This window comes from Talaromyces amestolkiae (assembly GCF_001896365.1).
Source record: "Talaromyces amestolkiae strain CIB chromosome Unknown scaffold1.1, whole genome shotgun sequence".
In the NCBI taxonomy this organism is placed as follows: domain Eukaryota; kingdom Fungi; phylum Ascomycota; class Eurotiomycetes; order Eurotiales; family Trichocomaceae; genus Talaromyces; species Talaromyces amestolkiae.
The window spans coordinates 104,662-119,617 of record NW_024468037.1 but is presented as its reverse complement, the minus strand read 5'-3'; the positions used below and the strand labels follow the sequence as shown (position 1 = coordinate 119,617).

Sequence of the window (14,956 nt, the reverse complement as noted above, 5' to 3'; positions counted from 1 at the left end):
CAGGAAATCCTAAGGACGCGACTCGACGTATTACTATGGTGGGGTGGCAGTTAGGAATATCGGACGAGACTGCGCCGTCCGGTGGATTCTAAAAAGGATGTCTGTCCTCCGGAGTCCGTAGAGCTATGGAGCGCGTGGAGCAGATTGTAGCAGTAGCTTGTAAATTTGGAGTTCAGGTCCCCAAGAACTAGTCAACTTAGTCAAGGAACACTTCTTGATCTTGGTCTATGTGGGGGCAGCCACTTCGATTAGGTTGGTCACCTGATGGATATAAATTTCGTGATACATACACTAGGTACACTCAAAACTTGCGCTGGACTTTTGTCGTACAACTATCGACCATATTTAAAAATCGATCCGTCACAAGGGAATCTCGCATGGCAAATATAACAACACCACAAACGCCGTCGCCACCCAATGCACGTACGTACTGTCAGCCCACATGGTTGCTGATAAATGTACAAATCTCACCAGGAGATATAGAATGGAAAAAGTAAACATGCAGTCGCTTATGATTCATCTGCCGCATTGGTGCGACCTTCGTTAACGTGTTCTGAAGACCCGTCACCAACGTCTAATTGGCGACCCATGGTGCGAGGCAATCCTGCTGCCGCCCACCAATCGTCAGGAACATGTTCCCGCTGAGCCAGGCGATCAATGATCGCTTGCATATCCCCACCCGAAGATAGATCGTGTGAAATGAAAGATATAGACGGTAGTCCCAATGATCGTGGCAATCTTGGGACTGGAGGTTGACTGTCCTGGGTAGACCCAACCGTCGACGTAGATTCAAGGAGCCGAGATCGCGGATGCCGACGTTGACGGGAGGACCCCGAACGACTCAACCCTAGTTCTGACTCTGTCTCGGTGTCTGAATCCGTGGCATGATCTGGGATATCGCAGGGATTGAAGAAGTCAGGGTAAGGCTCTAGAATCATATGCACTGTAGCGGTCGGTCCCGAGGATATTCGCTGTGTCTGAGATGATTGACTCCGGCGGCCAGACTCAGCAGCACGGCTGGTATTGATAGCAGCATTAGATGTGAACGAGGACTCAGCACTAGGCAAGTTCGGATCAGGCGTCAGAGTAGTCAAAAGTGTCTCCCATGCGTTGCCAAGGTCGTCATCATCGGGGCTAGCACTACGTTGTCGATCACCCAAGCCATCAATACCTTGTTGCGATGAAGCAGTTCCGTTGTTGTCGCTAACCGATCGATGCCCCACACGACGTAAATACCGCACACCAGGTGCAGGTCCATCTTCTGTCATCTGCACTGGGGGCCGTACCACCGCGGGCGGGGGTGATCTTGTTTCGGTACGGGCAGAAGGGCCGGAACTATCATGCCTGGGACCATAAGCAGGCGCAAATCTAGGAGAGTAAGGGAAACCTTCGGCTGCCTGCCGAGTCCTCGCGGAATCCCCATGAGACGAACGATGAAGCGCTTCACTTGGTGACCATGGAGGAGTGGGCATCTCGAAGCGAAGGGAAGATTCACGGGGGATGCGAAGACGTCGACCGGGCTGGCGATGCCGCAACGCATCCCGTAGCAATCGAGAACCCTCCTCTCGCCGAGCAGAATCACTCAAGGCAGCGGCATTTCTTGTCGAGTCTACCAAAGCGACGTCTCCAAATACAGTGCTCTGTGCAAGGGGCCGATTCTCGAGGAGATTGTCTAGTTGTTGTAGAGCGTCGTCTAATTGTGAGGCGGATAAAGAATTGCGCGGCGATATACTGCTCGAACTTGATTGTGAAACGACATGTCGCACGGCTCCTCTGCGACGGATAGATGAGCGTGAGTGGGCGCAAGGATCACTTTTGACAGAACTCTTGGGCTCGGGAGGAGAAGGTGGACGCCATAGACTACATAATACACCGTGATTAGTGAACACTCGCAAAGAGAGTAATGACTCCGTTGAGGTCTTGTTGTTGGGCAGCCGGGTCAGGCTGCAAGGCAAACAAGTTGGCGCGCTCGTTGCGTGGCAGCCCTGAGCCGCGACACCGCGCGCGGACCGGATCAACTTACGGAATACCCATAATGAAGACCCAAAAAGATAAAACGCGAAAGGTCTGAGAAGAGAAGACAAAGATGACGATGATAATAATAATATTACAGTGTAGTAGGCGCGCTCGGTATGCGCGAAGATATTGAAAGATAATTGAAAGGGTAATCAAAGGTGACAGAGGATAATGGCAGGAGACCCTGAGAGAAAGAGGGAAGGTGGCTGGCAAAATCGGCGGCAACTTGCAACCATCATCTCTGGAGGGCGGGTCCGTGGGAGGAACCCGGCCGTCAGCCAATTAGGATTGGTTTTTGCTCTACAGGCACGCCAACTCATACATACAGTGGAATGGGACTGACTCTAATGAGTCACTCGATCTACAGAAACAGCACTTTCTCCTGCTGTCTTTCCAAGCTGGATGATTACCTCGGGGTTGCTGTCGTGAAAGTTACCAGGCAATCAAAACTCCTTTGATCACGTGACTTGGTCACTGCCGAAAGTTTGTTTTGTTCGCATAGCCATGGACAGCACCTGCCCCTTGAGACGACCCAGCACTACATCTTATACTACAGCAAACTCATCTTTCAAATATTCTTTGTAACCTGCGTTTTTGTTTCTGCGTATATACATCATGATTTGTGTCAAGAATAACACGAACAAGGTTCGACCATGCAACTAGATCATTACAAGGCTAGGTCAAGAATCAAGCAAAGGCAGTCTCGACCAAGAAGGTCACATCGGCGTTGAAAGAGGCGGTGGCATCAAACGTTTGCACACCGCCGTTGCTGGCAGCATACAGCACATTGTTGTAGTGTCGGAAATAGCGCGTGGGATAGCTCCAGCTTCGAAGCGAGGTGCCCGTGCCGCTGAGGCCTGATTCAGGGCAGAATGTGGCATCTTCGTAGAACTGCTTGGTGCCGTCATTGGCATTGAGCAGGAGCTCGAAGTTGTAGTGACGAATGTAGCTGCCAGGTGTGTCAACGGACTCGAATGAGAAGCAGGCGCTGTTGCCGAGACCGGTGCGAACTGTCCAGCTGGCTTGCTCCTTGAGAGTGGTAGAGCTAGACGAAGAGACCACCTGGGTGTTGACGGTGGTGTCGGTGTGTGCGATGTAGCGTGTCGTGTATCCAGAAGTGGTGACGTGCAACGAAATTGCCGAGCCAACGGTGAGTGCTGTACCGCTGGTCAACGATGTGGTAGCGTAACCAGCAGCAACGATATTAGCCTGCACTGAGTTCTCCGTGGCGTCAGTGGGGTATCCGGAAGTCATGACACCTTCGTAGAACGTGCCCTGGGCGCCGTTACTATTATCACCACCGATGCCGAGAATGATGGCACCCTCCTTGTGCATGGGGTAATAGCCAGAGACATTTGGGCGCACGCCACTGTAGTACGTGGACAATGATCCGGATGCAGCATTACCACCGCGAATGGCCCAGAAGTTTGGCTCTCCCTTGACGACCGCAGTGACGAAACGGTAAGATAGAGATGGATCAGCAGAATTCTCGCCAGTGCTCTCGCCAGAAAACAGACCATTCTCTAGATCAGCCATGACCCATGGCCCGCTGCCGGAGCCACTTCCCCAGTAAGTGGCGTCACCATAGTAGATAGCCTCCATGTGGCCATTGCCAGTATCAGTGCTGCTGGTCTCAGCGTTACCATAATCGAAGCAGCATGCGCCGTTGTAGTGGGTTCCGTCGAGCACCGCATACATGCCCTCAGCTGCGTCACCGGTAGCTGTGCCGCTGGCAGCGTTGTTACGATAACCAGTACCGGGTGAGATGAATACACCGTACGCCTTTTTGCCGTTCAGCGTCACGGGTGCGCCAACTGCAGCGGCCAAGTTATCATAGCCATTGGCATCAGGGCCGTCGAAGCCACCGGGAGGAGCTTGGGTGAGATGATTACCGCGGCCAGATTGGTCGTAGATGATCGTGATAAGGCATGTCGTGTCGGCACAGAAGGTATCTTGGGCGGCAGCATTTGCAACACCACCTGCGGAGAGCGGCGAGATGGTGGTTGTAGTATTATCGGAGCCACGCTTGATCTGGTAGAGCGCGCCGCTGTAGGAGGCATAAAGGGCACGAGTGGTACTGTGCGCGGCAACGCAGGGCGTGCCKCCGGAGGAGTATATGTCGCAAGGCCCAGTTGCGGTGACAAGGGAGCTTGAGGCGATAAGGCCAAGAGCAAACAGGCTGGTGCGTTCGGGTTTTATTCTTGGAAACATCATGACTTTTGCTAGATGATCACCTCTGGGACTATAAAAAGATGATCGACGAGAGGCTTGATCGACTACTGAAGCAGAAGATGTTTCAAGCTGCGAAGCCTATCTTTTATAATCATTTTCAATCAACCGAGAATCAGATTTAGACCGGCTGATTTTATTCAGGTGGCATGTAATCCCTCCAATAATTACAAACTCAATATACATACAATGCTATTGCTAATTGCCGTTATGCGGGGTGCATTCAAAAGAGTTTGAATAAACCCGGAGAAAAAAGATGCTGTCCCTCTCCAGCGTTGCATAAACAAAGCCTTGTGACGCATGTAAGGCTATTTCCCACGAGCATAACAGGTGGAACAAAACGCTCCGTTCATTGCTCATGCAACTAAATTAGACGGATCACAAATCGGCAAGAAAAAGAGGCCCGAAGATTTCGATTCTTGGGAATTAAACCAGTCCCCATTGTTATAGGTGGAAGTGCCGAGTGACTGCCTAATTCAGGTACAGCAAATCTAGCAGAGCTAAGCTTGCCCAAGAGGAGAAGAAAAGCCGCGTGTTGTAGGGGTCTCCGGGGATTGATACAGTCCATGCGGAGGGGCAATTGTCCAATGAAACAGCTGTCGGGGAGTCAGGGCGCCTCGGGGCCCCGGATCCTCGCATATAAGCTTAAAAAGCCTTACTTGATCCTTGATTCTAAGGTTAAATTCCTCTTCAATCTTGAATGCCGAAATCATACGTTATGATTCGGTCTATCTTTGCCGAGGCACACAATCGCAATGGAATTTATCCGACGTGCAGTTTTCAATTGTACCTTCTTGTATGATCAGCGGGAGATCAACGTTTCATTTTTGCCGACTGTTCTGATCTTGTAAGATCAGATTGATTCTCGTATACTTTTTAACCTTTTAGCCGAGTGCATCTATCCCTGTCTTTGAGTCTGAACAGCATCCCTTTAACAAGAGTAGATGCTGATTGTTTGCGAACAAGATGAACTGTTGCGTGTGGAGTTAAGCTCCTAGCCTCGAGCCTACCGTCAAAAACCTAAGTGTGTCTGTTTGTGCGATCTGACCAAAGTAAGGCAGAAGGCGTTGCTCATGAAATATGTAGAGCTCAAAGTGAGATGGCTGGTCTTGAATATTGGTCTCGGCTGTCTGATTGGTCAAACTAGACAATTGTACGAAATGATAGCACGTGAAGCAGCGGCCTGATTTTTCGGGAATCCATGAGTTCTTATCGGCGGCGTGTCCCCACATGGCACCACTTTCGGAGTCTGGTCTGCACTTCACAAGAGATGCCATGAATCAGTCAGTATGCAATTCCTGATGGCGTTGAGCTACGATTCCTGATTCGAGCCTTCAATCTGGTGAGCAAATCCGATCTCTAATATAGCTATTTCGCAAGACCCGAATTGAAGACTGATTGAAATAGCCGGACAATGAGTGTGTCACACCGAAAACCACCGAAATATATACGCCCTTGACCGAGAAGCTATCCCTCAGACAGGCATGATTGAATTAGGCCTCTCCCGAATCTCCCGTCTCGTCCAGCAGTCAGCCTTCAGCTGGAAAGCAATCCATGTCGCTGGGACGAATGGCAAAGGCTCCATCACATCTTACGTCTCCGGCCTCTTGACGGCCGCCGGCGTTCGATGCGGCCGGTTCACCTCGCCGCATCTGATCGACCGATGGGACTGTATTACGATCAACGATAAGACTGTCCCAGAATCTTTGTTTCGTCAAGTTGAAGAACAGATCGAACAGCGCAATCGGTCGTTGGGTGTGGACGCCTCCGAATTTGAATTGCTTACTGCGACAGCGTTCGAAATATTCGATCGGGAAAATGTGGAAATAGGTGTCGTAGAAGTTGGAATGGGCGGTCGCCTCGACGCTACCAACATACTTTCAAATGTACTTGTCTCTGTCATCGCAAAAATTGGTCGCGATCACGAGGCATTTCTCGGAAACTCGATACAATCTATCGCCAACGAGAAGGCAGGGATCTTGAAAGACGGTGTACCTTGCGTTGTGGATGGCACCAACGAGCCCGAGGTGCTTCAGGTTCTACAGTCTCGCATTAGAGAACTCGGCATTGATTCCATAACAGCGACATCAGATGTTGCAATTCAACATTTCCCCAAACTGGTTTCTTTATTCAACGACCTTGATCTAGAGCCTCATCAGAGAAGCAACATCGCCTGCGCAACATTAGCGCTACAAAAGGCACTTGAACAAACTCATTCACCCTTGAATGTGAACGATCTCGTTCCGAACTTGTCAAAAATCGAATGGCCCGGCCGTTTACAGCACCTTTCTGTCAAATCATTGATCAACCGAAATGAACCCGTTCTCATTGATGGAGCTCATAACGGGCAATCGGCGAATGTTCTTGCCGGTTTCGTGAATCGTAAGTTACGCCAACAGGGCGTGCCCGTAACTTGGTTAGTTGCTGTTTCTCATGGGAAAGATCTGTCCGAGATCCTACAGCCATTGCTACATCCCGGCGACAATGCTGCGGTGGTCGCATTTGGTCCTGTCGATGGTATGCCCTGGGTTAAAGCTACGGATCCGGAACGGGTAGTCAACCATATCAGGTCAATAACTGGCATAGGGAAGGTTGAAGCTTTTGGTGATGATATTCCCTCTGCGCTCACGTGGGCATCCCAATCTGCTAGACAAGGGCCATTGGTGATTGCCGGCAGCTTGTATTTGGTATCTGATGTCTTCCGACTACTTCGATCTAGAGAGTAGCTCTGTTTTGTACGATAGTATATTTAACATGTGCAGTATACATAATCTGTATAGAGCACATTGCGCACGCAAATTGAAGATACGTAGTTGTATATATGTCATCTTAGTCTAGAATGTGAAAAGACTCTGAAATAAAATTAAGGGCATAAAGTGGCACAGGGACAGCCAATGAATCGATCAATTGGGCGCTCAATGCCGCTCATCGCCGACAATTTCCAAACTAACAGCGCCCAGTGGGCTGTTAGGGCTGAGTGGTCGGCTTGGGCAATGTTTACCGTGATGTCAGCTTAGTTAGTGCGGAGAACTCGACCACCTTCCACTTGCAACTTTTCCAACAAAACCGCCTTTTGCTTTCTTTCTGTGAGTTTGACTCCATATTTGGATGATTTCAACACGAGGAATCGTTACTAATTGTTTTGCTTATTTGTTCATGATCAGACTTGCGCAGCATGACATGAAACCAAGTCCCCAAAGGAGTCTCAGCTTACGCCCAACTGTTTGGATCACAACCMCCCCTCGCCGAGCCGCCATACGACGTTCATTACCCTCCACATTTTGTTTACAGCATTGGACAGCAATTATAGAATAATTCAAATCCAGAATAATTGAAACGAACGACAGACTGAGTATACATCGTCGCGATCGTCCTTTGTCATCGTACATGATATGCCTCTTCCCCGCGTGTTTACACTCTTTCCCGCACTCCGCCTCTTGCACTCGGAAATACGTCTACAACTCGTGGGCCGCCAACACGGAACGCTTTAATCGCTTATAATTAGGAGAGGCACGTTTTCGTGTTCTGTGTCAGGAGGATGGTCAGCCGTTCAAACGATGCCGAGGAATCGTTCCTCCCGTCATCTCGTACCCCAGGAACACCAGTCAAGACACGATTAGCAAGATCGGGGACGAGCCCAACCAAAAGAGACGACAGGTCGTCGAAATCGTTATCGAAGGATGATTCAGAGCTCACGGACTATGTATGCATCTTTCAATCGTCAATTATTGCAGGTCCATACTAACGGCGTTGAAGCAATTGGGGGATTGCCTAGGCAAGGGTGCGTTTGGGTCGGTTTATCGAGCCCTCAACTGGAACACCGGAGAGACAGTTGCAGTAAAGCAAATAAAACTTGCAGATCTTCCGAAGAGCGAACTAAGGGTTATCATGGTGCGTATCCAACTTACCGTCTGGGTGATATTGCAGCTAGTCACTGACTCGAGTCCCTATAGCTTGAAATCGACCTCCTTAAAGCTTTGGATGTAAGTCGGGGATCTTGCAACCTTCGTGGCTCTTTGATCAATTGACTTGTGTCGGATAATTTTAGCATCCCAATATTGTGAAATATCATGGTTTCGTGAAAACTCCCGAGATGCTCAACATCATACTTGAGTACATCTCCCAGAGATAAACAAAACAGTCGACTATTTATGCTAATTCTGATATAGGTACTGCGAAAACGGATCGTTACATAGTATTGCGAAGAACTTTGGCCGCTTTCCCGAAAATCTCGTGGCCCTCTACATGTCGCAGGTCTTACAGGGCTTGCAATACCTTCACGACCAAGGTGTGATCCATCGAGATATCAAAGGTGCAAATATCCTCACGACCAAGCAGGGACTAGTCAAGCTGGCGGATTTTGGCGTTGCTAGTCGTACAACTGGGTTACATGAATCGAGCGTTGTCGGCACCCCGTATTGGATGGCACCCGAAGTCATTGAGCTTTCGGGAGCAACGACGGCGTCAGACATTTGGAGCCTCGGTTGTACAGTGATTGAGCTCCTTGATGGAAAGCCTCCATACCACAAATTGCAGCCTATGCCAGCTCTTTTCCGTATAGTAAACGACGATCATCCTCCACTCCCTCAAGGAGCATCGCCCGTACGCATATCCCTCCTCTCTATGATAATGAATCAACTACTCACGAGCTATGCAGGGTGTTAAAGACTTCTTGATGCAATGTTTCCAAAAAGATCCCAATCTTCGCGTATCTGCTCGCAAACTTCTAAAGCATCCTTGGATTAGCAACGCTCATCGAACCGGATCAGTAGTTCCAAAGAAACCCACCGAGTACGAAGAGGCAGTCAAAAGTGTCCAGGAATGGAACGAGGCTCTTCGTTCTCCGGACTCCACGACAATGAGAAGGCCAGGCCGAACTGATCTTCAAGGCTCCAATCATCCACGACTTGATCCTATAAATACAGCATTACGACCCAAGGACGTAACATCCACTAGGAATATGTCTGGAAAATTCCGCACGCCTGATCCGGAAGACAACTGGGACGACGATTTTGATTCCGCCATTTCGCCTCGTGCACTTGAACTCCCACATTTACGACCGCATGACCACCTTGGAGGGATACTCTCTTCAGAACGACTGAAAGCTTTTGCTTCTCTTGATGGAACCACTATGAGGGACCCGTTGGGTAGTTTTTTGGAAAGTGACACCACATTGGGGGCTATGGACTCTGATCCGCTTGAGACTATTCGACCATTGCCGCGGAGAGTGGTGGAGGAGAACAAGCCGCATGTCAAGAGTCGGTCGCGTCACAGATCGAGTCAAAGTGTCCCTGTTGTTTCAGGCGTTCAGGTACTTAATACTAAGCCGGGGACTTCTCCGTCAAAACCTTTACGCCAACCCCGCCCAACAGCATTTTATACGGAAAGCGCGGACGAAGATTTTTCAGATCTCATAGTTGCCAATGACGATGTTTTGGAACGTAAACTTGGGATGTTTTCGGTAAGATATTGTTCTACTTGCATTCACTGATACCATCTGCTCATGAATTATTAGGATGTTGATGAAAATGTCCCGAAGACTGCGTTGCTGATCCCAGCTCAGAGGAAAGAATCAATCGACAGTTTCGACTCAGAGGATAGTAAAGCAAGTTTCCCAATCAGATTAAAAGCCAGGGGCTCCTTTAAACGTAGCAAGTCTTCAATTGAGATACAAAGGTTCACGGAGGATGAGCATGATGAGGATTTTTCGGACATATTCGGCAACGAAGAGACCGGCCCAAAACCAGCCAGCGAGCATGGTTCCGAGAAAAGCGCGCTTATGTTGCAATCTAAGCTCTCCAATAATTCATGGCTAGGAGACCAAGATGACGAAGACGACCCTTTCGCACAATTAGAGGAAGGATTCGATGAAATGGACTTGGAAGCAAACATTGCTCGTGACAAATACGCCCGTCTACGTAACCAGGTTGAGGGGCTCGTCAGTTCTTTGAAGACTTCACAAGATGATGATGTGCTCGCCGACATTTCGGAGCAACTGCTGGTCATATTCTGCGATCTACCAGAAACGAAGGCAATCATCATTGGATCTCATGGCATGCTTCCCATGCTCGAAATACTGGAAGGGTGTAGACGACGCGATATTATATTCAATCTGCTGAAGATCATTAACTCGATCATTTACAATGATTACGAGATTCAGGAGAATCTATGCTTTGTCGGTGGTATACCGATCATTAATGAGTTCGCATCGAAGAAATACCCCCGCGAGATACGACTGGAGGCAGCAACCTTTGTACAACAGATGTACCAGTCTTCGACGCTGACTTTGCAAATGTTTGTTAGCGCCGGTGGTCTTAACGTCTTGGTTGATTTTCTTGAGGATGACTACGAAGATGAGCGGGATCTCGTCTTGATTGGTGTCAATGGTATATGGAGTGTTTTTGAACTTCAAGTAAGTACGAGTTTGAGAGTCGTCTAAGAGTTTGTGCTGACTGTTCAGGGGTCAACGCCTAAAAATGATTTTTGCAGAATCTTGTCTCGAAATTCCGTTCTTGATCCGTTGTCGCTCGTGCTAAGCAGAGTACTCGATGAGGAGGAGGAATTAGCAAAGATAAGTGAGGGTCGTATAGCTAATATATTTTTCATCTTCTCTCAAGCAGAGAACCATGTCAAGGAAATGGTCGCAGAAAGAACTGTGCTGCATAGTAAGTGGATGATGTCTACATGTAAGTCAAGAAGCTAACAAGAATAACAGGAGTACTCAAAGAGTTGAGACGCATGACGCCGGTCCACCAAATCACAATGCTCAAATTTATCAAGAATCTCTCCATGTTATCTACGACATTAGAGTCATTGCAAAATTCGAATGCAATTGATGTTCTGACGGAACTTCTACGTTCCACCATGAAGCAGCCTCATTTCAGAGAGGTTTCAAATCAGATTCTCAACACAATATATAACATGTGCCGACTCAGTAAACCGCGACAAGAGGACGCAGCTTTGAATGGAATCATTCCTCTTTTGCAGAAGATTGTCAAGACGGAACGTCCATTGAAGGAGTTCGCACTTCCAATCCTGTGCGATATGGCTCATTCAGGGAAAGTTGGACGTCGTGAACTTTGGCGTAACAAGGGCTTGCCATTCTATATATCGCTACTCTCTGATCCGTACTGGCAAGTTACTGCGTTGGATGCTATTTTTGCATGGTAAATTTCTCCTTTCACGAAGCAATCAAGAGCGGATAGAACTAATCAGCGCTGCAGGCTCCAAGAAGAGACTGCCAAAGTGGAGGAACACCTACTGGAAGACCGTGCTGATGGTCTATCTTTTACTGATTCGATCGTCAAATGCCTAACGATTTCAAAAGCAAATGCTTTCGAGAACTTGCTAGAGCCACTCCAGAAACTCCTACGCTTGAGTCCTCCAGTCGCTTCAACACTCGCCCGATCTGATCTTTTTACTCGCATTCGTCAAAAGCTTCACCATAACAAGGCTGCCGTGCGTTTGAATCTACTCCGAATTCTTTCAAGTATATGTGACTCGACAGAGGAACAGAGCGATTTACTTGCACGCTGTGGCCTGCTGGACGCTATTAGAGAGCTCGAGAATGATCCAGCAATTCTCGTGAGAGATATGGCCGGCAAGCTACTCAAATCAAACGAGCATCTTGAAAGTCTGTCGAGTGCCAAAAGAAGGCCTCTAATGAGACGCACCAGCACTTCTGCTTTGTCTCAATCTTCTGGAGGCAACCTGTCACGGCCTACTACTCCCAATCTCAGACCCGGACAAACAAGGGGACTATTTGATGTTGCTGAGTCTCCCCGCCATCAGCGCAAGAGTCTTCGACCTGTGACACGAGATGGCAGCACATCAGCAGGATCGAGCGACAGTATCGGACATACCGCTGCTCGTAGTCGTGTTCCCCGAGCGATGAACAGTCGACTGTCCTTACTCGGCTCTCTCCCATCCGAAGAAGCAAGATCCCCTTCTTCTTTGAATCGGCCACCCTCGGCGCTCAACGCACGACGAAGACGCCAAACAAATAATGACATTGAGTGGGCATGAAGGTCAAACTTCCACCGAAAGCATTTCCTTCTTTTCATTTCCAACTAATACCCTTCCGTCTAAGAACTTTCTTTCTAATTATTGATATGACGTTTATATTTTACTTTGTTTTGCATAGACCGGCGTCATGATACACACAAAAGGTTACATTGAGGCTATCTGGGCCGTTGTATATGTTTGTTGGAGGAGGGCACTGGCGAAAGCGAAATGTAGATGTTCTAGCACTGTGAATACACTGACACTGTTCTGTTTTACTTAAGGGTAACGAAGCACATGATAACATCCGCGGCTTAGGGTTAGGTACCTGGCTAAATTCTAATACCTGGCCCCGAGCCGGAAAAACTTATCACCCTAATTGTTTGGTGCCGCAACTTTTCCGCCGTCCGTCCCGAGCCCGAAAATTCAAGATTATCTAGTGGCCAATTCTACTTCTGTTGCTCCTTAATCTAGGTTATTTTTTTCGTTGTAATTATTTTTTTGCCTGCGATTGATGATTGCGATTCTTGCGCGAGCCCACGTACGGCCTTGACTATTTCTGCGATTCTCGGCCTTTTTCGAAACACATGATTCCTTTCTCGCGGGATCATCTACGCTTTGATCGAGACCGGCTTGCGCCCTAACGACTAGACACCATCTATTTCTGAGATAAGAAAAAAACCATCAATTTTGCGCCATCGTCGACATCGGCTGGKCTGTCCAAAGACCATGAAATCCGCTTTTCCCCGTCCGGTAGCAACGGCTTTCCGCTTCCCGTCTTCCTTATCAAATACACGCGACATTACAAGGTCGCCACTTTGCAGACGATGCTGGACAAATGAGCGGTCACGTCAACCAATTAGACACATACCGGCTCAGCGGGGCTTTCATTCCACTCCTGCTCAACGTCAAGATGCACCGCAGTTGAAGAATGCCTCTGGCTCTGCCGGCTCGAAAAGAAGCTCGACAAGACGGACGGCTATACGACTTGCGGCTGCTGGAGGAACTGTTGGCGTTGCGGTAATAGGATTCTGGGACGATATAAAGCATGGATATGCGGCTGCGGAAAGAAGTGCTAGAGTTGCTACCGCTCTTGCGATCTGTATCAATGAGTATGTCTCCTTCAATTGTGTTAAGCAGGTTGATCTAATGCTGATCTTTGCGTGATAGCTACCGAACGACCCTCAATCAAACAGGCGGCACCCCCGAAGAACAAGAAGCAATGCTAAAAGCATGTCACAAACGCTGCGCAGAGCGTACCCTCGTCGTCCTCGAAAAGAATGGATCTATATTCATTAAATTAGGCCAGCATCTCAGCAGTATGGGCTATCTCCTTCCGCTAGAATGGACATCAACTTTTATTCCATTGCAGGATAAGTGTCCGGTTTCATCTTTCGAGTCGGTACAGGAAATGTTTCTAGCGGATACAGGCAAGCGCATTGATGAGGTCTTTTCGAGTTTCAGTCCTACCCCTATCGGCGCCGCGTCACTTGCGCAAGTCCACGTCGCAATCTTACGGGAAACGGGTCAGAAAGTAGCCGTCAAAATCCAACATCCCGCTCTAGCCGAATGGGTTCCGCTGGATCTGGCGCTAACACGATTGACGTTCTCTACCTTGAAGCGCTTTTTCCCGGAGTATGATCTGGAGTGGCTCTCGCGGGAGATGGATCTGTCGTTGCCGATGGAACTCGATTTTAGACACGAGGCTGAGAATGCGATGCGGACAAAGGCGTACTTTAAGCAGCATTCTGATGCGCCGTTGGTCATTCCTCAGGGTGAGTCAACTCCCACACTTTCTAAGTACATGTTCTAACGTCGCATAGTGATGACGGCTGAAAAACGCATTCTAACCATGGAATTCATCTCCGGCGCTCGTCCGGATGACTTGGAGTTTCTCGACAAGAACGGAATTGACCGTGACGAAGTGTCTGCTGCGTTCGCACACATCTTCAACGAAATGATCTTCGGAGACAATGCCCCTCTCCACTGCGACCCTCACGGCGGCAACATCGCCATCCGAAAGAACGACTCTCGCCGCAAACCCAACTTTGACATCATTCTATACGACCACGGTCTATACCGCGATATTCCTCAAGACTTGCGCCGAAACTACGCAAAACTATGGCTCTCAGTCATTGAAGGCGATGAAAAGAAGATGCGCAAATACGCCTATGAGGTAGCAGGAGTCACTGACGAGCATTTCCCGATTTTCGCAAGTGCCATTACTGGTCGAGACTTTACGGTTATTGCGCAGAACAAGGTTGTGTCGTCGCGAGATAGCGAGCAGGAGAAGAGTAACGTCACCAGTGCGCTGAGTCAGGGTTTGCTTCAGCAATTGGTTGATATGCTCGGGCGAGTTCCTCGCATTATACTTTTGATTTTAAAAACGAATGATCTTAGTGAGTACTATAAGCCGGCCTAGCGAGATATGTGCAAATGTACTGACTGTTATCAGCCCGGAGTCTCGATGAGAACCTACACACCCGCCAAGGACCAGTCCGCACATTCCTCATTCTTGCTCGATACGCCACCCGAACCGTGTTCGAGGAGGAAATGGAGTTCGTGTCGCAGAATGGCAGTCTACTGCGCCTCGGTAACCTATACCGATTTCTTTCTGCTTTTACGGCATACGTGCGCGTTGAATTGAAGTTGTTGGCTTATGAGAAATGGCTTTCTGTCAAGAGTACGTTTGGCATTGCAGCGTGAGAGT

At 48.7% G+C, this 14,956-nt stretch overlaps 3 protein-coding genes across 3 annotated transcripts; 1 reads left to right on the top strand and 2 right to left on the bottom strand.

Moving 5' to 3' along the window:
* Positions 1 to 509: 509 nt before the first annotated feature.
* BHQ10_000041 (uncharacterized protein) lies at positions 510 to 2,034 on the bottom strand (the record flags this gene model as incomplete). Its single annotated transcript, XM_040876429.1, has 2 exons — positions 510 to 1,860; positions 2,024 to 2,034. The coding sequence occupies 2 exons, from the start codon at positions 2,032 to 2,034 to the stop codon at positions 510 to 512; spliced, it is 1,362 nt and encodes a 453-aa protein (XP_040728546.1).
* A 669-nt stretch (positions 2,035 to 2,703) lies between these two features.
* Positions 2,704 to 4,227, bottom strand: BHQ10_000040 (uncharacterized protein; the record flags this gene model as incomplete). Its single annotated transcript, XM_040876318.1, has 1 exon — positions 2,704 to 4,227. One exon carries the CDS (start codon positions 4,225 to 4,227, stop codon positions 2,704 to 2,706), a length of 1,524 nt encoding a protein of 507 aa, XP_040728545.1.
* Positions 4,228 to 5,729: 1,502 nt separating this feature from the next.
* Positions 5,730 to 14,952, top strand: BHQ10_000039 (uncharacterized protein; the record flags this gene model as incomplete). Its single annotated transcript, XM_040876206.1, has 17 exons — positions 5,730 to 6,627; positions 6,688 to 6,762; positions 6,832 to 6,932; positions 7,751 to 7,948; positions 8,002 to 8,136; positions 8,199 to 8,228; positions 8,294 to 8,358; positions 8,415 to 8,847; positions 8,903 to 9,706; positions 9,761 to 10,657; positions 10,706 to 10,910; positions 10,961 to 11,411; positions 11,469 to 12,260; positions 13,110 to 13,358; positions 13,417 to 14,021; positions 14,070 to 14,645; positions 14,702 to 14,952. 17 exons carry the CDS (start codon positions 5,730 to 5,732, stop codon positions 14,950 to 14,952), a joined length of 6,765 nt encoding a protein of 2,254 aa, XP_040728544.1.
* Between the last annotated feature and the right edge of the window lie 4 nt (positions 14,953 to 14,956).